At 41.9% G+C, this 23,479-nt stretch overlaps 1 protein-coding gene across 2 annotated transcripts in view; it reads left to right on the top strand.

The window, feature by feature from the left end:
* The window catches only part of LOC139442506 (spastin-like), a 39,718-nt gene continuing 16,239 nt past the window's right edge, over window positions 1–23,479 (top strand). Inside the window, exons 1-4 of one of the 2 annotated variants that reach the window (XM_071223320.1) lie at window positions 1–397; window positions 19,692–19,775; window positions 21,078–21,161; window positions 23,202–23,339. In XM_071223320.1, the coding sequence (XP_071079421.1) occupies window positions 1–397; window positions 19,692–19,775; window positions 21,078–21,161; window positions 23,202–23,339 (703 nt within the window). The remainder of the gene's footprint in view (window positions 398–19,691; window positions 19,776–21,077; window positions 21,162–23,201; window positions 23,340–23,479) is intronic. The other variant, XM_071223321.1, reaches the window with a different exon arrangement.

Below are 23,479 nucleotides of genomic sequence, written 5' to 3' on the forward strand. Positions count from 1 at the left end.
ATGCATCGGAAGGGGCCTGGGTCAGGACGGGGGTCTGGGCGTAGAAAGGGGGAGGGGAGGGGCCGTCCGAACGCCAGGGGATATGAATCAATCCATAGCCGAAATTTCCGTATCGTCGCTGCACCCCTTTTGTTTGTTTTTGCCTTACTTCGAACGTTCGTGTATCAACTGTGGATTGTTGTTATTTTAATTGCTTGTAAAAGTCGACGTGCCATTCCAGCAAGATATCATAACAGAAAAAGTGACGAAGAGGAGGGCTGTTCCATGATGACCGACAGCCCGAGGGGTAGGAGTAACGTCGGCCCCGGGGAGCCGGCCCTAGCGCAACAGAAACATCACCACAGGAAGGCTTTCGAGTACATCTCAAAAGCGCTAAAGCTGGACGAAGAAGATGCAGGTTAGATATTTTTATGTGTGATGAAATAAGGAAATATTGTATACCCCAAACAATATTACAGATACACTTCATTAAATTGATTAAATTACATACAGATTAACCCTGTGGGGATTCTGGGTTTAGAATAGGTCCTCCACATCTTATGCCTGTGAAAGGAGACAATTTAGTGGATTGGGTGGATGGTTTTAATGCACGTCATCATATCCCAGTGCTATGGGACATTACTGATAATCAGCGTTCGAAATAACTGCCTGCCCGACCGTCCGAGACAGGTTGATTTCAACTCGGGCTGAGAGATTTTCAAATCCCCCTGCCCGACGGTCGGGTTATATTTCATAGGTGAAAATATTCTAAATATTTCCCGATGATAAGCATTAATTCAGATGTAAAGATGAATGATAAAATGTAACCAAAAAGAAACTCTGTTAGCTTTTAGACAACCTTACATTTAGCGATGCGCTTATGCTACAAGCAATCAGTTTTCATATTTTTAATTAAATTATCCTGAGAAACATATGATTATAGTGGGCAGGCAGGTTTTGGTCAGGGCTGGCAAGTATTTCAGCTAGCCAGTCCTGTGGTCTGGCTGAAATTTTTGGGAGTTTCATACCCTGTGATAATATAAATCACTGGATTGTCTGTTGTCTGTCTCTAGCTCAGAATGACTTGGTAAATGAGTAGGTGTTGTACTGTTTTGAGATATCTTTATTCGACGTCACAAATGATGGAGATCTGGAACACAGAAACACATGATTGTATAATGTAAAAATACATAATCCTCTACTTGGCAAGTCGAGATTGCCTAAGCTCTAGAAGTAGACATTGGTCTGGGATCCTTTTGGATTATGCTTTTTATTTTGTAGATATAGATTTTTAAATGAGATGACTTTGTTTCTGGGAGTAAATGTTAGTCCAGATTGCCTGGGACAAACTATTAACAAGCAGCCGTCATATAGCTGGAATATGCCGATTGCTGAGTGCAGTGTTTGATGATGAATACAAACCAATTTTCAACTTTTAAACAGATGAATTTATTGTAACACCATGATTGCAGCTGTTGCACTGCAAAATATATTTAGACATAAGTTTGGTGTATGAATTTTGAAATTTTTTGGGACACAATCTGATGTTTTTCTATTAGCATGTTTAAGAATATTCTGATGGAATATGATCTGCTTTTACATAGCTGGAATTTTGTTGACTGGTTACGCATGAATACATGACACTATTTATGTATAGAACTTCGTTTATTCCTTGTCACAATGCTTCAGAGCTTCTTCTTGCTCCTTCATCAGGTGAATGGTTAGGAAGTGCATAGAGTTTTCATAGAGTGTCCTCATGTCATGAATCATCCCCATCCCCAGTCTAATGGAAACTATCCCCCGTCTAACGGAGACTATCCTCAGTCTAACGGAGTGATTGAATGAGTGAGTGAGGTGGGTTTAATGCCGCTTTTTACAGTATTCCAGTTATATCACGTCTTGTCAGCTTAATGTGTGAGGAAAGCCCTAAGTGATGCAGGTGTCAGACGTTTACCTGTTCGATGATACCCACAGTCACGGATATGGTGCTGACAAACCTAGAAACATAATCAGGGCGAACCGGGATTCGAACACTCAATCATAGGTTTCTGGCATGCCCAAGGGACAAAACTCTGCACAGCGAATCATGGCGCCTAAGACGACCGGGCCACCCGTGCCCCCTTTCTAACAGAGACCATCCCCGGTCCAACAGAGACCATCCTCGGTCTAACAGAGACCATCTCCGGTCCAGCAGAGACCATCCCCGGTCTAACAGAGACCATCCCCAGTCTAACGGAGACCATCCCCGGTCTCACAGAGACATCCTGTCTAATGCAGACTATCCCTGGTCTAATGGATACATTCAATCTAACGGGAAACCATCCCCAGTCTAACGGAGACTATTCCAAGTCTAACGGAGACCATCCCCAGTCTAACGGAGACTATCCCCGGTCTAAGGGAGACCATCCCTGGTTTAATGGAGACCATCCCTGGTCTAACAGAAACCATGCTCAGTCTAACGGAGACATCACGTCTATCTGGAACTATCCCCGGTCTTACGGAGACTATCCGTGGTCTAACAGGGACCATCCCTGGTCTAATGGAGAACATGCCCGGTCTTATGGAGACATCTTGTCTAAAGGAAACTATCCCTTGTCTAATGGAGACTATTCCTGGTCTAACAGGGACCATCCCCAGTCTAACGGCAGAGACTATCCCCAGTCTAATGGAGACATTCCATCTAATGGAGACTATTCCCTGTCTAACGGAGACTATACCTGGTCTATAGGAGACTATCTCCTGCCAAACGGAGATATCCTGACTAACGGTGACTATCCCTGGTCTAATGGAGACTATCCCCTGTCTAATGAAGACCATCGCCTGTCTAATGGGGACTATTCTCGGTCTAATAGAGACTATCCCCTGTCAAATGGAGACATCCGATCTAACAGAGACTATCCCTGGTCTAACAGAGACCATGCCCAATCTAATGGAGACTATTCCAAGTCTAACGGAGACCATCCCAAGTCTAATGGAGACTATTCTCTGTCTAATGGAGACCATCCCCGGTCTAACGGAGACATCATGTCTATGGGATATTAACCTCTGTCTAACAGAGACTGTCTGCAGTCTAACAGGGACCATCCCCAGTCTAATGCAGACTATTCTCGGTCTAACGGAGACTATCCCCTGTCATGCCTGGTCTAATGGAGACCATGTCTGGTCTAATGGAGACCATACCCAGTCTAATGGAGATCATACCCAGTCTAATGGAGACCATTCCCAGTCTAACGGAGACATCCTGCTAATGGAGATCATGCCCGGTCTAATTGAGACATCTCGTCTAAAGGAAACTATCCCTGGTCTAACGGAGACTATCCCCGGTCAAAGAGAGACCATCCCCAGTCTAACAGAGACTCCCTGGTCTAATGGAGACTATCCCCGGTCTAATGGAGACATTCCATCTAACGGAGACCATCCCAGTCTAATGGAGACTATCCCGGTCTAATGAAAACATTCCGTCTAATAGAGACCATCCAGTCTAACGGAGACCTGCTGGCCTTGTCATTGATCATTTTGAAATATAACTTGACTGAGAATTATAAGCTGTGATATTACAGCTTGCTTTGAGTGTGAATCTTTGTGTCACGTTGACATTGATACACATCACTTCTTACACAGAAAAGAAATATGCTGCCTTTTGATGCGAGTATTTGATACATCTACTTTTCAGTGAACCATGCCCCACTAATGCTAATTGTTAAGTCTACAGAAATAGCTGACCTAGATTTATGAGCTCAGATTAGAATTTGACATGACATAGAGCCTGGAATTTTAGTGTGACTTCAGGGTTCAAGATGGCCATCTCTGTTGGTCAGTAATGTACAAGGTGAAAAGATATGTTCTCCAGAAGTGGTGTAAAGCTACAAAGTGCTGAATGAAGTCAGACAAGTTTATTTAAGAATTGATTTGGACTGTCAGAGATTAATTTGTGCAGTTAATTCCTTTTAAAACTAGAAGTCACAAAATGTGCCGTGTGTTTTCAATTTGTTGTTGTCGAGTTGTTACTTAACTTGCTGTACGTTTCAAACTTAGTCCTGTTGTTTGATGCACGTATCCTGCTTTTTCACATCCATCAGCGGGGGTCAGGAGGCCCTGTCGTCTGAGGTGCCACAATTAGCTGTGCAAAGTTGCGTCCCTTGGGTACACCAGAAACCTATGATCATGAGTTTGATTTCCAATGTGCCCCAAATATGTTTCTAAGTTTGTCAGCACCATTCCCATGCCCGTGGGTTTCACCAAAGTGGTAAATATCTGAGACCTGCATCACTTGGGGCTTTCCTCCCTCAAAAAGCTGACATGCAGTGATATAACTGGAATTCTGTTCAAAGCGACGTCAAGCCCAACACACTTACTTGCTCAAAGTGGTATTAAACCCAACTCACTCACTCCACCTCTGTCTAGAGAGAAATCCATTTCAGCGTCCTGGTTCTGAAGGACGATATGTCAGGGAACCACGGAAATCCAAAGAATGGCACGTTGTCCTGTGTACAGCAGGGGTCGTGTCATCCCCCGGCAGATCAGAATAAACATCGAGTGCACACTGATCCAATGCCTAGGGTAATAATGTAGCGTTTTCAGAATGCTTTAGAGTGTGGATTAGTCACATTTTAAATATGCACGTTAAATTACTGTTGGAAATGCTAGAAAAATGCTTGTTTGGCTACATTTATTAAATATGAGTAACATGGCTATGAAAGTAACATATGTCAAAATAATGTAAATCTACCAAATCTAGCCTGTCCTAACTGACACTGTGATTAGCCTAAAGAGGTACTTTTACTGATAAAATGACGATAAACTTTGAAAATGTTCATGTGTTGTCATGCATGTATGAAAAAGCCTTTATCCTGAGGTAATTACACCTGTCCCGAGGTGATGACCTCATACTGGCCTGTGCATTCTCACGGACGACATTATCATTAGAATGACAGAGTCACATACACATATTTCTTTTGTTTGTTTCTGACTCCCCTCATTGGACTGAGAATAAATCTGAACTTGCTCTTTTCTTAGAATTTGTCTCCCGGTAACATTTTTTATAACACTTTCTGGTGAGTGAAATGCTTCAAACCACAGGTTTGTAGACCAGTAGTTACTTAATATTTCAAAAGCAACAGTCTGTGAAACATTCTATCTTGTTTTTGCAGGCAAAAGGCATTTTTCTAGCATTTCCGACAGTGCTGTACTATTAAACAAATAAACCAGCCATTACCAGGGACCTTCCTGGTATATACTTGACTGTACTATTGTCTGTCATCATTAACTCCGACTTAACGGCCAGTAATTATGACCTCCCAATTAACACCCTGTAATGATGACCTCCAACTTAACACCCAGTAATCATGACCTCCAAATTAACACCCTGTAAAGATGACCTCCAACTTAACACCCAGTAATTATGACCTCCCAATTAACTCCCAATAATTATGACCTCCCAATTAACTCCCAATAACTATGACCTCCCAATTAACACTAACTAACGATGACCTCCCAATTAACACCCAGTAACGATGACCTCCCATTTAACACCCAGTAATGATGACCTCCGAATCAACACCAAGTAATGATGACCTCCCAATTAACACCCAGTAACTATGACCTCCCAATTAACACCCAGTAATGATGACCTCCCAATTAACACACAGTAGTGATGACCTCCCAATTAACACCCAGTAATTATGACCTCCCAATTAACACCCTGTAATGATGACCTCCCAATTATTACTAACGATGACCTCCCAATTAACACACAGTAGTGATGACCTCCCAATTAACACTCACTAACGATGACCTCCCAGTTAACACCCACTGATGATGACCTCCAAATTAACACCCAGTAATGATGACCCCTCAATTAGCCCCCAGTAATGATGACCTCCCAATTAACACCCAGTAACGATGACCTCCCAATTAACACCCTGTAATGATGACCTCCCAATTAACACCCACTAATGATGACCTCCCAATTAAAACCCAGTAATGATGACCTCCCAATTAACACCTTGTAATTATGACCTCCCAAATAACACCCACTAATGATGACCTCCCAATGAACACCCTGTAATGATGTCCTCCCAATTAACACCCTGTAATGATGACCTCCCAATTAACACTCACTAACGATGACCTCCCAATTAACACCCTGTAATGATGACCTCCCAATTAACACTAACAATGACCTCCCAATTAACACACAGTAATGATGACCTCCCAATTAGCACTCACTAACGATGACCTCCCAATTATCACCCAGTAATTATGACCTCCAAATTAACACTCACTAACGATGACCTCCCAATTAACACCCAGTAATGATGACCTCCCAATTAACACCCAGTAATGATGACCTCCCAATGAACACCTAGTAATTATGACCTCCCAATTAACACTCACTAACAATGACCTCCCAATTAACACTCACTAATGATGACCTCCCAATGAACACCCTGTAATGATGACCTCCCAATTAACACCCTGTAATGATGACCTCCCAATTAGCCCCCAGTAATGATGACCTCCCAATTAACACCCAGTAACGATGACCTCCCAATTAACACCCTGTAATGATGACCTCCCAATTAACACCCACTAATGATGACCTCCCAATTAAAACCCAGTAATGATGACCTCCCAATTAACACCTTGTAATTATGACCTCCCAAATAACACCCACTAATGATGACCTCCCAATGAACACCCTGTAATGATGTCCTCCCAATTAACACCCTGTAATGATCACCTCCCAATTAACACTCACTAACGATGACCTCCCAATTAACACCCTGTAATGATGACCTCCCAATTAACACTAACAATGACCTCCCAATTAACACACAGTAATGATGACCTCCCAATTAGCACTCACTAACGATGACCTCCCAATTATCACCCAGTAATTATGACCTCCAAATTAACACTCACTAACGATGACCTCCCAATTAACACCCAGTAATGATGACCTCCCAATTAACACCCAGTAATGATGACCTCCCAATGAACACCTAGTAATTATGACCTCCCAATTAACACTCACTAACAATGACCTCCCAATTAACACTCACTAATGATGACCTCCCAATGAACACCCTGTAATGATGACCTCCCAATTAACACCCTGTAATGATGACCTCCCAATTAACACCAGTAATGATGACCTCCCAAGTAACACCCAGTAATGACCATCACCCAGTTAACACCCTCTGATGATGACCTCCAAATTAACACCTTGATAGTTGTTTCATTGTTACCTGGTCAGCTGTTTGTTATCACACCCAGGCCCCTCACTGTTTTCACTACCCCTTAGTTGGCTACTCTTCCTCATCATCTTCTTGTCTTGTACCTTAATCCTACCTGTGCAATCATTTCCTTTGGGGGATATGTGCCATGGGTATTGCACCATGTAGGCTCCTGGGTGGCCATTAAGGTGGTGAGGACTTTGTAGAAGTATCCATTGTTATAAGGTGAGCTGCTGTACCTATGGCCCTCCCGTCAACTAGAAGGCTTGTTAACACCTTGAATACAAAAATTCAAATTAATAACATGGAGAAATAATTCACCATGTTGGTGTGACTAGCAGTAAGACCATGCATGTTTACATCACATCTCACAGCAGGAAAGATAGCAAACTCAAAAGTGCAATCATGTTACTTTCTTTTAAAAAATTGGCCTGTTTTATTCAATGACCCCAAGTTACTTCCCTGTAGGCTATTCCCGAGATAGACGCACATTAAATCCCTTATCAATCTAGTTCCACGCAGCCTGAATGAACCTGCTCCATGACTGATGGTGCTATCGCTCTTAATGACCACATCCCATCTTCCCCGCTCCGTGCTTGTTGTCGCCGTGGTCAGAGCACTGACTTTTCAGAATAGACGTTGGTAAAAAAGTGAGGATGTTATTTGATTATGTGAAATATGTAATCAAATCAGCTGGGTAAATGTCAGCTCAAAATAAGTGTGTAAAAGCCACTTCTAGTGATACTGCACCTAGATACAGGTATCACCTCTTGGTATCACCCATGGCCACATTGCACTGAAGGATCATTTAAAAAACCTGGCTATGTTAGAGCACTGATGACTTTGTGGAAACTATAATGACAGCAGTGCTAAACTATTATGTGATGTTATCACAGCCTTTAGAATTCACTCCAGTCTGCAAGCCCAAGACTTCGAAATTGTTCTGACAAGTTAATATCCAAGGATGGTAGACCTTATTGACTAGTAGCATTTGAGGGCTATAAGTTTGAACCAGCTCCCAATTCTTCAATTTTGCTGCAAATCGAACTGAATAAAACTGACAAAATGTAGCATAGTACACATTTTTGTTTTGTACAATCAGGCCTGGCTACAAACAGAGGACTGGCTACAAACAAATGACTAATGAAATAAGGACTCTGGACCAGTCTTACAAAACATGTATTTCTGAGGCTGCCGTGGTTAGTGGTCGGTCATCTGAAAACCTCTCTCCAGACTGAAACCCGTCTCATCCGACTGAAACCCCTCTCTCCAAACTGTAACCCCTCACTCTGGACTGAAACCCCCCTCTCCGGACTGAAATCCTTCTCTCCAGACTGAAACCCCTCTCTCCAAACTGTAACCCCTCACTCTGGACTGAAACCCCCCTCTCCGGACTGAAATTCTTCTCTCCAGACTGAAACCCCTCACTCTGGACTGAAACCCCTCTCTCCAGACTGAATCTCCTCTCTCCAGACTGAAACCCGTCACTCTGGACTGAAACCCCTCTCTCCAGACTGAATCTCCTCTCTCCAGACTGAAACCCCTCTCTCCAGACTGAAACCCCTCACTCTGGACTGAAACTCCCCTCTCCCGACTGAAATCCTTCTCTCCAGACTGAAACCCCTCTCTCCAGACTGAAAGCCCTCTCTCCGTACTGAAACCCATCTCTCTGGACTGAAACCCCTCTCTCCAGACTGAAACCCCTCTCTCTGGACTGAAACCCCTTTTTCCAGACTGAAACCCCTCTCTCTGGACTGAAACCCCTCTCTCTGGACTGAAACCCCTCTCTCCGGACTGAAACCCCTCTCTCCAGACTGAAACCCCTCTCTCCAGACTGCAACCCCTCTCTCTGGACTGAAACCCCTCTCTCAAGACTGAAACCCCTCTCTCAAGACTGAAACCCCTCTCACCGGACTGCTGAAACCCCTCTCTCAAGACTGAAACCCCTCTCTCCAGACTGAAACCCCTCTCTCTGGACTGAAACCCCTCTCTCTGGACTGAAACCCCTCTCTCCAGACTGGAACCCCTCTCACCGGACTGAAACCCCTCTCCCCGGACTGAAACCCCTTGCTACTGCAACTTGGCTTGTCACATGGAGCCCCGCATTTATTTCAACCATTCTGAACAGATTGTTTTCATTCTTTAAGTAAAAGATAATTAAAGGTTTGATGTTTTTAAAAAGTTACTCACTATCACTTAGAATATAGAATTTAGAGTTTAGAATTTGTAATTTGATTGAACTCCCTATGCTCTTATCATGCTATAACATTTTGTCTGTATCGTTCACTTAAAAGTAATGCATTATGTTATTGTATCAGTCAGTGTTTGGTGTACCATACCTGCATTAGGGATATGTTTTCTCAAGAACTGCTATGAATACAACTATTTTAACGGATAAATATGTGGATCAAGTTTGAACGCTGGCATAAAAATTACTATGGTACAGAGTTATGTCCCTTGGCCATTGTGCACAGTTCCGCCAACGGGGCAAGTTTTCTCAAAAACTACTGAGGATGACGTTTGAATACATCATGAAGTATTGAATATCATATTGCGTTTGAAACAGCTTAAAAACTAATATTTGAGTTATGCCCCTTGTTTTTAATTATTTATTGGTCAGTTATAGTTTTTGAAGCATTCAATAAAGTGTTTTGGGGTGAACGTGCGTGTTTGCGGTGCGTGCCTGTGTGCGTGGTGGGTGATGTGAATGGGGTAGTGTGGACAGCCTCTTTCAGATGAATGCTAACAGACCCGTTCCTTCCGCCTATCCATTACCCCTGTTCATTAAGGGAGATGTGATGGAGAGTGGGTGTGTGTGGCTGGACCAGTCACTGTTATCTGTGCTCATCAGACTGCCGCTTCCTGATAGCAGCAGGTGAAAGGTAACATGGAGGCAGCCCATCACAGGGTTCTGTGGGGGGGGGGATACGCGGCAGTAACAAGAATGATGGCCTTGTTCCAGACATCCTACTCTTAGTGGAGCACCACTGGAGGAAATAGTTTATCTGTTAAAAACCAGATTGTAGTTTAATTCCTATCTTCCACTTATCTTGTCAACATAGAAGTGGGAGAATCAAATTTAAGTTAAAAATCATTGAAGTGACTTTAAATTATGTGATCACTTGCTGAGGATAATTACGCATCCAGTACAGTTAACTTCTGGGGGTGAACTAAGGATGTGATTCTTGAGTTAACACTCCCTAATTCAGCGGTAGAAACGAACAGTTTTAGTCCACTAGTCCTTATGATGATAACGTATAGCAAAACCCTTAAAGGTGGCAAATTTCTTCTCGTCTTTTGATACCGTAACTATTGGGCAGTTTGGCAAGGACTATAGGACTAGTGCCAAGTTTTAGCGCTGCCTAAATAAATGGCAACTTACTTCTTTGTAGTCTCATGCAGGTCTTTGGTGGTTGGAATTGGTCCAAATCCCTCTGTTGCTTGTTGTAAGAGGTGACTAGATGGGATTGTGTCGTCACGCTAAGTGACAAGACAGGATTGTGTGGTGTGGTTAAGTGACTAGATAGGATGGTGTGGTCAGGCTAAGTGACTAGATAGGATGGTGTGGTCGGGCTAAGTGACTAGATAGGATGGTGTGGTCGGGCTAAGTGACTAGATGGGATTGCGTGGTTTGGCTAAGTGACTAGATAGGGCTGTGTGATCAGGCTGAGTGACTAGATAGGATTGTGTGGTCAGGCTAAGTGACTAAAGAGGGCTGTGTGATCAGGCTAAGTGACTAGAAAGGATTGTGTAGTCAGGCTAAGTGACTAGATAGGATTGTGTAGTCAGGCTAAGTGACTAGATAGGATTGTGTAGTCAGGCTAAGTGACTAGATAAGATTGTGTAGTCAGGCTAAGTGACTAGATAGGATTGTGTTGTCAGGCTTAGTGACTAGATAAGCCTGTGTGATCAGTGCTAAGTGACTAGATACGATTGTGTGGTCAGGCTAAGTGACTAGATAGGATTGTGTAGTCAGGCTAAGTGACTAGATAGGATTGTGTAGTCAGGCTTAGTGACTAGATAGGATTGTGTAGTCAGGCTTAGTGACTAGATAGGATTGTGTTGTCAGCCTTAGTGACTAGATAGGGCTGTGTGCTCAGGCTAAGTGACTTGGTTGATTGTTTGTCATATCTCATGCACATTTCACATCACATCAGCTACTAATGATTTTGGTGCAGGAATCAATTATAGACCACTATCAGATGACAGGAGTATTGCTGACTGTGGCTTTCAACAAGAACAGACATATCAATTATTATCTCCAAATGAGTAACATTTGAGTGTTTTCATAAAGTAGGGTTTTATCTTTTGACTTTGGCATTTTTGGGCATTCAAGTCTGGAACAGTAGGTCACTGTTCTTGGTGTCTGTGAACCCATGGTATTGTGTCTTGTTATGACGGTTCCAACTGGGTGACATCTGGCTTCATCCTTGATTTAGTTGAGCTGAACCACTTGACTCTGGCGGATTACTCTCCCTGCCTGTAGGTGTCCCGGGGGGACAGGTGTGTGAGGCAGGTGCCCCCTCAGGCATCCTCACATCTGAGGCTTTCATGGATAATCTTCTGTATTTGTCAAAGTATTGTTAAATGTTGCAAGATGAGCTCTTAGGATTGTTTGGCACTGATGACATTGTGTTTTTAATACATGTTTAACTAATGCAGATATCCATTGCAACCTTGGTTGGAATTAAAAAAGCACAAAATCAATTCTGTGAGAGCATTGTCTCTCTTTGGTCTGAGAGCCCCGTGTGACTTGAATTGAGTGTTTTTTTATGTTTATCTGTGTGGATGTTAGCCATGTAGGGGTAATCCATCGCAGGAGCTGTCTTTGTTTACTACAACGACATCTCACATTCAGCCTCTGAGAGCCCCTCATGCACTTCGGTCCATTAACCTCAGTTTTATCTTGTCAGCTGAAAATGTATTTGCGCCATGGATGTAGATATTTTCCCCCTTGCTCCCTGGTTCGGAGCATGGTCCCCCTTGGTTCCAAACTGGCAGAAAATACCAGTTCACTCGGTTTGGTAGATACAGCCTTTCACATGAAGCTATTGCTGTTGGATGGTGCGTGCAGGGTAATCATTTGACATTTGTAACCCAGTGTTGTACTTTGTGTGGGTTGTTGAATGTGTCCTGATGCTGTAATGGTGACAGTGTGGTATAAGACAGTTATAACACAGGATTACCCACTGTTGTACTGCGTTTGTTTGGGTGGGTTGTTGAATGTGTCCTGACACTGTGATGGTGACAGTGTGGTATAAGACAGTTATAACACAGGATTACCCTCTGTTGTACTGCGTTTGTTTGGGTGGGTTGTTGAATGTGTCCTGACACTGTGATGGTGACAGTGTGGTATAAGACAGTTATAACACAGGATTACCCACTGTTGTACTCTATTTGTTTGGATGGGTTGTGAAATGTGTCCTGACACTGATGGTGATGATGTGATGACCTGGTCGTTACTGACTGTTGTATTGACCGTGATCGTGGTGGTTGAGCTCGAATTTGAAATGTAACACGCTGTGCTGCCGCCCAGGAAACGTGGTCCTGTGTAGCAGAACCATGATCTGAGAAAATCTGATTAAGATGGATTAACTCTTGCTCTTCAGCCTGCCACAGACTCGGCCATTATTGTGAATGTTACAAATGTCGGACATTATTTTATGCACCGAAACAAATCAATGGTATGTAAACTAATCATAATTAAAACATTGAAAATTTTGATGCATTCAGAACACATACCAGTTATGAGAAAAAGGGTATTCTTTGAATTACAGAAAATAAAAATTATGAAACCTATTCTTGTCTATTCACATGTTAATGGTGTTTTCTGTGTTGTCATTAGTTGGTAACAGTAGCCTGTCAGCTCATGGCAATCAATTAGGCTTCACCATTTGTGATCTGAATCATAGTGTTTTTATACTTTGATCATATGGCAATGGATTATTTTGTTTACTCTGTGAATTTATATGATGCTTGAGAATACCGGTGAAGTTCCCCAGGTAGTGGGACAACAAGAATTATTCCAGGAACGCGCATACAAGAACCATTTTTGGCCTCTTTTTGGCCTCTGGTGGGTGAAAAGTTACTGAAAACATTTTAATATTGTTATGAAAGTTATTGGGCAAGTTCATATGGCTGACAACTGTCTATCATGTTGGTGACTTATGATGTGTTGAATTATCGGGGAATGGCTATATTTAACGATAAGGGCTTATTATTCCCCGCTCAATCTCAGCTCCGTCTGTCAGTTTTGTCAGCATAAGTCATAAACAGTTCAATATTTCTTCATGAAACTTTATATACACATCAGACATGCACTGAATTCCTGCCTTTTGCTGTTCAGGTGTTTAAGACATTTATTTTTGTGTGTGTTTCCATGGCAACAATGTGGATTTAAATGAGTTCAAATGAGAGTTTCATTTTGAGGATCATAATTCCTAAACCATTCAATACTTTGTGATACTGTGTAAGCATGTCAGATATCATACATCCTGTTAGAATTCCGCTTTGAAATAGGTCCCGAACAACTTACCCTGGACTAAATCAAAATGTATTGGGTGGTCAGGCTTGGTGACTGTTGATTGTATGACATCGTTCCCTGACAGAGTGGAATGTTGCACCTAATGCAGGATTTATTGAAAAAAACAGCCCAGCATCATACATCAATTTGGGAATTGTTTGATTCTTTTGTTATTTTGCTATTGAGGAATAATGATTCAGAGTTTTGAAAAAATTATATGTATCACTGCTATCAAATAAAAAACTCTGTGTAAATATAAGAAGCATAAATTCACGTCCTTGGAAGGTATTAAAAACCCTTCAAGAATGGAGGGAATTATTTTTGTTTAATCATCACTCATAATGTCAGTTGTACTTTAGGAGAACCTTTTAGGTATAATGAGGTATATGCCATACTTTTTGTGATTTTATGCACGTTTTAAAATGCGTGGGTTATAGATTACTGACACATTTATTCTTGCACCTACATCTTGTGATGTTATACAATGTTACAAGTCCAAATCAGGGAAATTTTAGAAAGAAAAAAAGGTTTAACTCCGAGACTCATCTGACAACATTTTTTACTTCATTTCTTAGATAGCATATATAATGCAGGTCTATAGGTCCAAAATGGGTTTTCATTCCTTAATTTTTGACCAATAAAATACTTTAAAGTTATTTAAGAAAATGTCAGTCTGGAAGCAGACCAGATGACGACATTAATCAACACCCAGATCCAGCAATCTTGCAGTAAGAGCTGGGTGGTAACAAGAACATCAATAATGTCCCAATTACAAGAGAAACAATTAGCGGATACACGTGGCACTCCCCCAAACACCAGGGGAGGTGTGACAGCCTAGATTGATTCCCCCCCACCTCATTGTGTGGGGCTGTCTGGGATGGGCAGATTCGGCAGGTGCTTGCAATGGGGCATACAGCTCCTGAATCTCAGCCTGGCATCTCATTTCTGTACTGGCACCAATTAGTAGAATCATGGTTTTATAGGGTTACATACCATATTGGTTAGTCCTGCACCATGACTGTAGAATCCATCCATCCATCAATCCATTCCATCCACCCACCCACCCACCCATCCCTCCATCCATCCACAAAAGCAAGTCAAGCAAGCTCTAGCTAGCTCTATTCCACATATGAAATCAGCAATAAATTTATTTGTTTTAATTTTAAAGGAGAGAAGAGATATTGTGTAATATACGATTTCATAGACTAACTGTTAATCTACATAGTGGACTTTTTCATGAATGTATAGTGGTTAGATACCATCATGGTGCAGTTCTTGGCTCACTTTGTGTTAAATAACCATATTGGTGCTGTCCTTGTAGACTAACATTTTGTCCCAGAAATAAGGATATCTTAGTTAAAAATATATATCTGCAAAAAATCCAGAGAAGTCCAGTCCAAATGAAACCACAAGCCATGCTGAATTCCTGTAGCTGAGGCAATATATGCCATGTTTTCCCATTGTTTGATATAGACTCTATGCCATGGATGTGCTGTTGATACTGGTGTCAGTTTGAAACTCCTGGGTCAGGAGATACCCTTCGTTGGGAATTGGTCTGCTCCTGTTTATGATAATTGTTTAGATAAAGTTGACTGGGTGTGTAAACTGAAGGTGAACATTGTTAAAATACTCAATTTGTTCAAGAGTTTTGAATTTGATTTTCAGTATGGTCATTATTTTGAAAAAGTAATGAAATTTTGTACTTATGTTATACAGTATATATATATACTTAAACATGCTTATATTTGGACTCAGTATATATGTTCAAATTATTTGGTCCTTTTTTCCATATTTACTGAGATTTGAATTGTGCACCTTGTCCGTGATGTTAGAGTTTCTCAAAATACATCTCCACCTCTGAATGCTGGGCTGATGCAGATGGTGTGTTGTCCTGAGATCACAGTTCAAATCATTGCAATTTTATTATTAATGTGTAGCATTTACATAATCACATTTTGTCCAAATTTCTTTTTATTTCCTTCTGGAAAACCACTACTACAGACCTAGGAAGCCTAAACTCTGTGTGACAAGACATTCAAGTTAGATCACGGCATATAATGTTTGGCTGTCATGCTATCAACCACCGGTGCACCTGGTCCAGAGTTATCACCTACAGACAGACAGACAGCCTTGATGAGGCTGTAAGGTTGTTGAAAGACAGTATTCACTCGATCCGATCCTATCACTAAAGTATTTTATTGATCACACCTGTGAGAAGTTGTCAGGTGAAATGTTCAGGTGATAATGAGTTATGTTACCAGTCACTAATTGTCGTTGACAGTAGTGGTGTACTAGCTAGTGTATCAGGTTACACCAGGGATACAACTAATGATATACTTCCCTCAGTGTCTACAGTTCCTGATTACATGGAGACTGTTTTCATGGCAACTAATTTGGAATCTGGTTTATGTGGGCATGTACTTGCATTGATCGGGAAGGAAATGTTCCTCATGGACCTATGGCCTCATGTTTTCAAAATTCATGGGCCATTTTTGGCATGCTAGGGGCGTAAATTTCTCTTCGTGGGCCATTGATAATTGCAATGGGCTATATATTCAACATAACTTAAAAATGATTGCAGTGAATAAAACTCTTTTTTCTTTTGGTATTTCATCAACAAGTTGTAACTGACAGTCTGTCGGTACCTAATTGGCCTCTCAGTCACAAAGCATGTGGTGAAACTAAAATCACTATAAATAGTGCTGAGCAAATGCATGATGAGTTCAAATCATACGTTTTGTTTGTTTGTCGTTTTCCGCCACACTCAGAAGTATTCCAGCTATATGATGGCAGTCTGTAAATAATCGATTCTGGACCAGACAATCCAGTGATTGACATCATGATCTACGTAATTTGGATACAATGAGATGCATCAACCAAGTCAGTGACCCTGACCCCCCGATCCCGTTAGTCGCCTCTTACGACAAGCAGTCGCCATCTTTCCCAAATCATACGTAATGTCTCAGGTGTTAACATTACCCAGAAGTTGGTAACATGGGCCGTCAGTGCCAAGTTTTATTTGTTCGTTTGTTGTTTAATGCCGCCCTCATTAATATTCTAGCTATATGACGGTGATCTGTAAATAATCAAGTCTGGACCAAACAATCCAGTGATTGACATCATGAGCATCGATCCCCTTCGGTGCAAAGTGGTGTTCCTAATAGCTGTTAGAGTGCTTCAGGTGACATATTTGCCCTAGCAATGATACTTGGTGGACCAGCACCATGTCCTGTGTTTGTGGGTTTCACCAAAGTGTTCCAAGTCTTCAACCTGTTACACTGTTGGACTTAAAACTTAATCATTGAGATGTCATCGTCACGTCATGCACAAAGCCCCAAAATAAATGCACACCCTTTGTCAACCCATTTCTCTTCATCATTTGTTTGTTGTTTAACGCTGTACTCAGCAATACATCGGTCTGTAGATAATCGAGTCTGGACCAGACAATCCAGTGATTGACATCATGAGCATCCTCCCTGATCCTACATCATCTTATTCCTGTCGAGGCCACTGTGGTCCCAGTGGTATGAGATGCAACAATTCACTGTGCAGAGCTGCATGCCCAACCTTTTCATATTCTGGTTCGGAAGGGCCTGCAGTGGCCAAATATAATTTGTTCCAGATCAAAATGACAAAATGAAAAACAATTAATTTTTCTTCTGGTTTTGCTCCCCCCCCCCCCCCCCCCCCCATTAAATTGTACCCTGCAAATAATGTACCGAAACACATACGATTAGTGTCATTACATTCTCTACCTGACAGTTTATCACACTCACTCACTCACTCACTCATCCCAACCTTGCAATATGATCAGGCACCTCTGCCTCAATACCACAGCCAGCAAGTCCAATTACAAACATGGTGATCAACACTTCCTTATTGATTCTCACCAAGAAACACTCCCTGCCACACTTGTCATATTGATTTAAACCCAACGATGATACGAACGTGAGGGGCCACATTGGTTAATCATGGAGGTTTTTTTTCTTTTTTCTTATGAACCAAACAAACACAACACATACCAACTCATTTGACCCGCTTTTGACACTTGTTCAAGTGAATGCATATTTTAAGACACAAACTCATGAAATTATTTATAGCATTGCTCTACTTGTCAGGCGGTGATCAATGGGCAGTTTGAAATCCCATGGAATTTTGTACATGTGTATCTGGACAGACAGTTCTATATAAAGAATTTACCATTATATACACCATCAGATTTCCTTCCAACTGAAAGCTACTTGTCAATGGTATCCCCTTCTGAGTTAGACCGCCTGCATTTTCTGGCGGTTTTGCTATTGACATAGCTTGAATATTGTGACCACCTCCATGGTCTAGTGGATAGAGCGTCTGCCTGGAGAGTGGAAGGTTAGTGGTTCTATCCCCGACCATGTTATACCAAAAGAGCTTAAAAGATGGTACTTGTTGTGCCCACCATCCATCACTAACTACAAATACTACAGCCATTGACTCTACTGCCACCACCACCATAGGCACCCACGACTGCCACCCACCATCGCTACCCATCACAATCACCCACCACTGCCACCCACCATCGCTACCCATCACAAGCACCCACCACTGACACCCACCATCGCTACCCATCACAAGCACCCACCACTGCCACCCACCATCGCTACCCATCACAAGCACCCACCACTGACACCCACCATCGCTACCCATCACAAGCACCCACCACTGCCACCCACCATCGCTACCCATCACAAGCACCCACCACTGCCACCCACCATCGCTACCCATCACAAGCACCCACCACTGACACTCATCTCTGACACCACCACCATAGGCACCCACCACTGCCACCCACCATTGTTACTTCATGTGGTACAATCACCTACAAACATCCTATCCAACCACAACAATCCAACCACTACAATCCAACCACAGCAATACAACCACAGCAATACAACCATAACAATCCAACCACAATCCAACTGCTACAATACAACCACAGCCAGCACAACCGCATCAATACAAACACAACAATACAACCACATCAATCCAACCACAACAATCCAACCTCTACAATCCCACCACTACAATCCAACCACTGCAGTCCAAACACATCAATCCAACTGATGCAGTCCAAACACATCAATCCAACTGCTGCAGTCCAAACAAATCAATCCAACTGCTGGCATACAAGCACCACCATCATCTCCAACCGCTACAATCCAACCACAACAATACTATCACAACAATCCAACCACAACAATACAAACACAACACAACCACAACAATACTATCACAACAATACAACCACAACAATACAACCACAACACAACCACAAGAATCCAACCACAACAATACAATCATAACAATCCAACTGCTACAATCCAACCACTACAATCCAGCCACTGCAGTCCAAACACATCAATCCAACTGCTGCAGTCCAACCACATCAATCCAACTGCAGGCATACAAGCACCACCGTCATCTCATCAGTATCTGAAGATGTACTTGATGCAAATAGAAGATACTAACTGAAAGCAGGAATGCCTCACACAGACAGTATTTGATTACGTCTTCTTATACTTCACACTTCCAGTGTCATACTGCAAGCATTGTTGAAGATGAGTGAGTGAGTGAGTGAGTGACTATGGTTTTACGCCGCTTTTAGCAATATTCCAGCAATATCACGGCGGGGGACACCAGAAATGGGCTTCACACATTAAACCCATGTCAGGAATCGAACCCGGGTCTTCGGCGTGACGAGCGAACGCTTTAACCACTAGGCTTCCCGACCGCCCCTGTTGAAGATGAAGCAGAATATTGTCACTGCATTTATTCCAGATATTACTATGAGGCACCTGGGGAGGATGAACATTGATGTGAGTGAGAGTGTGTGTGAGAGTGTGTGTGAGTGTGAGTGAGTGAGTGATATTCAGAATGATCAAGCTGAGGTAACGGGAATGTGTTGCTTGTTCCAGGTCGCAAGGAGCAGGCCATTGATCTGTATAAGAAAGGCATCATCGAACTGGAGAAGGGCATTTCAGTAGAGGTCAGCGGACAAGGTAAGCTGACAATATTGTGACATCACACTGACTGTACAGCAGAACCTTGTTGTCACATCACAATGACTATACAGTAAAACCTTGTGACATCACAATGACTATACAGTAGAACCTTGTTGTGACATCACAATGACTATACAGTAGAACCTTGTGACATCACAATGACTATACAGTAGAACCTTGTGATATCACAATGACGAAACAGTAGAACCTTGTTGTGACATCACAATGACTATACAGTAGAACCTTGTGACATCACACTGACTATACAGTAGAACCTTGTGACATCACAATGACGAAACAGTAGAACCTTGTTGTGACATCACAATGACTATACAGTAGAACCTTGTGACATCACACTGACTATACAGGAGAACCTAGTTGTGACATCACACTGACTATACAGCAGAACCTTGTGACATCACACTGACTATACAGTAGAACCTTGTTGTGACATCACACTGACTATACAGTAGAACCTTGTGACATCACAATGACTATACAGTAGAACCTTGTGACATCACAATGACTATACAGGAGAACCTTGTTGTGACATCACACTGACTATACAGCAGAACCTTGTGACATCACAATGACTATACAGTAGAACCTTGTTGTGACATCACAATGACTATACAGTAGAACCTTGTGACATCACAATGACTATACAGTAGAACCTTGTGATATCACAATGACGAAACAGTAGAACCTTGTTGTGACATCACAATGACTATACAGTAGAACCTTGTGACATCACACTGACTATACAGTAGAACCTTGTGACATCACAATGACGAAACAGTAGAACCTTGTTGTGACATCACAATGACTATACAGTAGAACCTTGTGACATCACACAGACTATACAGTAGAACCTAGTTGTGACATCACACTGACTATACAGCAGAACCTTGTGACATCACACTGACTATACAGTAGAACCTTGTTGTGACATCACACTGACTATACAGTAGAACCTTGTGACATCACACTGACTATACAGTAGAACCTTGTGACATCACACTGACTATACAGTAGAACCTTGTTGTGACATCACACTGACTATACAGCAGAACCTTGTGACATCACAATGACTATACAGTAGAACCTTGTTGTGACATCACACTGACTATACAGTAGAACCTTGTTGTGACATCACACTGACTATACAGTAGAACCTTGTGACCTCACACTGACTATACAGTAGAACCTTGTTGTGATGCCTGAATGTATATTATTTCGTAAAGATGTAAGGTCATTGACATTGGGAAACAGTTTGTAATCATGTTAATCTTTTTGAAGGGGATTCATACGAGAGAGCCCGGCGTCTCAAAGAGAAGATGCTGACCAATATGGTGATGGCCAAGGACAGATTGGATGTACTCGGTGAGGTCATGTTCTGAGGATTTTAGAAAATCTCTGTGGTTTGATGTTCACTATAATTGTCTCTTCTGTTGACTTACCGATGTCTTACCACCATAACCCTCGACCCTCATAGCTCCTGAGCTCCCTGCACACACGCGACACATAGACATCCACCAACACATCATGTCTGGCTAAAACTCTGACTGTATGGGGAACAAGTGGCCCTAGGGTCTTACACTGCTACAATTCACTTTGCAGAGTTATGTCCCTTAACCATGCCAGGATCTTCTGATGGGTAGTTTAAGTCACAGATACATCCAGATGATAGTTGTGCTTGTGGGTTCCGCCAGAGGCAAGGTTTTCAGATTCAGCTGACGCTAAGAAAAAAAGAAAGGGTGGGGGTGGAGGTGGGGGTGGGTGTGGTGGTTGTCCAACATCTGTTACTTGCATCCTGTTGGGCTTCCATTCAAGTTTCTTCTGACATGCTGTGAGGGTATTGTTCAAAGCAGTGATAAATCCACCTCACTCACTTGTAGATGTGTGCTTGGTGTAGAGGTATCATATGGTGGTCAACATGTCGACAAGCTGCAGGAAGTTCACCATACTTCCCTGTTTGTGCCTTTAGTGATCATGAATGAATTATTCCTGTGTTAGGGGTTTTCGGACGCTTAAGAAACATTTGTAGTTTTCACGCTAATCACAAGAACAACCATAAGACATCTCACTTTCTCATAAAAGACAACGTTATCTTAAAAATAATCTATTATCTGCATATTTACAAGGTATGTGTGACACCACAACCCTTGTTATAGTGGGAGTATTTGCGATAAACATGGCCATCCGAAAACGGATGATGTCCAAAAACATCTGATCGAATGATACATGTAAATATATTTGTCTTGATAATATATTTGGTTAGAAGATAAGCGTTTAGAGACAATCATGTGGAAAATTCTCCTGAGAAAATCATGTCAGTGATGTCTTTAGATTAGGTGTGCGATATTACCGGTATACCAGGATATGTAGTAACAATGAATACGTACCACAATACGTTTGGAAAGTACGAGCATATAGCGTTTTTCAAAATCATACATCTTGTGTCAACTCAAATGGAAATGGAGAAATTAGCACCTTGTTCCTGTTTTCTAAGCTGGGAAACTATTTGTTACCTGTACATGTGTCTATTACGCATGATTTGTGGCCATAGTAACATCCAACAACATACGAAGTTGTCAAAAACATGAAGGGGGAGTGTTTTTGTTCAGGTTCATAACAATTACAAATGAAAGAAAGCATGCAATATATTGTGGTACGTATCGCAAAACATGAATTATTATTGCAATAAATTGCAATACAAAATTCATGCGTATAGCCGTCACTGGTCCTTGGTGATGCCACTTGCAACTAGTTGATTGAACACGTAAGGAATACAAATAATACATACGATGACAGGGAACAGACGTGTGTGACGGTGTGCTGTACTGCTGCAAGTCCCCCACAATGATGCCACACATCTACTCCCCTTGCCACATTCTGAGCACTTAGCCACCTTTGTATTTTGTTCAACTGATTTTTGTTTAATTTAATTATGAAAATACTTAAAAGTGTGGTCCTACCATCATGAGCCTGTTTACAAGATTGACTATGGAAGTAGGTAATTCTGTAAGAAGTGAACTGATCTTCACAGTGTTCATTAATGCATAAAAGTAAATGTTTTTTTCTTTGACATGCTGTGAGGGTATTGTTCAAAGGAGTGATAAATCCACCTCACTTATTCTATAATAAGTTAACTGATTTTTACAGTCTTCATTAATGCATAAAAGCAAATGTTTTTGTCTTGTTAATAGTATTAGTGTAGTTACTACATGTATATGTATCCAGGCGTTCAGTGTGTTCCTATTGTTTCAGTAGTAAATGTCCTGATGTTAATTCACTGTCAGTACAGCTGCTATATGTTACATGTTGTGATCATCTGTTGTACTGGTGGCTTCCCATTGGACTGCATGCTTTTTGTATAGTCCCTTTAATTTGCTTTTTATATTTTGTTGACTCTGCACACAGAAAAAGTCTTACAAGACATACGATTAGAGGCCATTGCTGAAGAGAGAGGTCACAGAGACAGTAAGGGGAGGCAACCCCCCAAAACACATGTCACTGATAAGAATACAAGAGTCGTGGCCCCTGGCAAGAAGACTCCAGGTACCTGGCTAGGGCATGCCCCTCATGCTTCTCTCTGCCTAACGGTTGTGTTGATACGCTTCATGCAGGATGCAGTAGTTAGATTGGATTTTTCTTTCCAGCACTGCATGGCCGAATGCATGCAGGATATGGACTCACTG

This window comes from Haliotis cracherodii, unplaced genomic scaffold (assembly GCF_022045235.1).
Source record: "Haliotis cracherodii isolate W230 unplaced genomic scaffold, xgHalCrac1.p SCAF_5, whole genome shotgun sequence".
NCBI lineage: Eukaryota > Metazoa > Mollusca > Gastropoda > Lepetellida > Haliotidae > Haliotis > Haliotis cracherodii.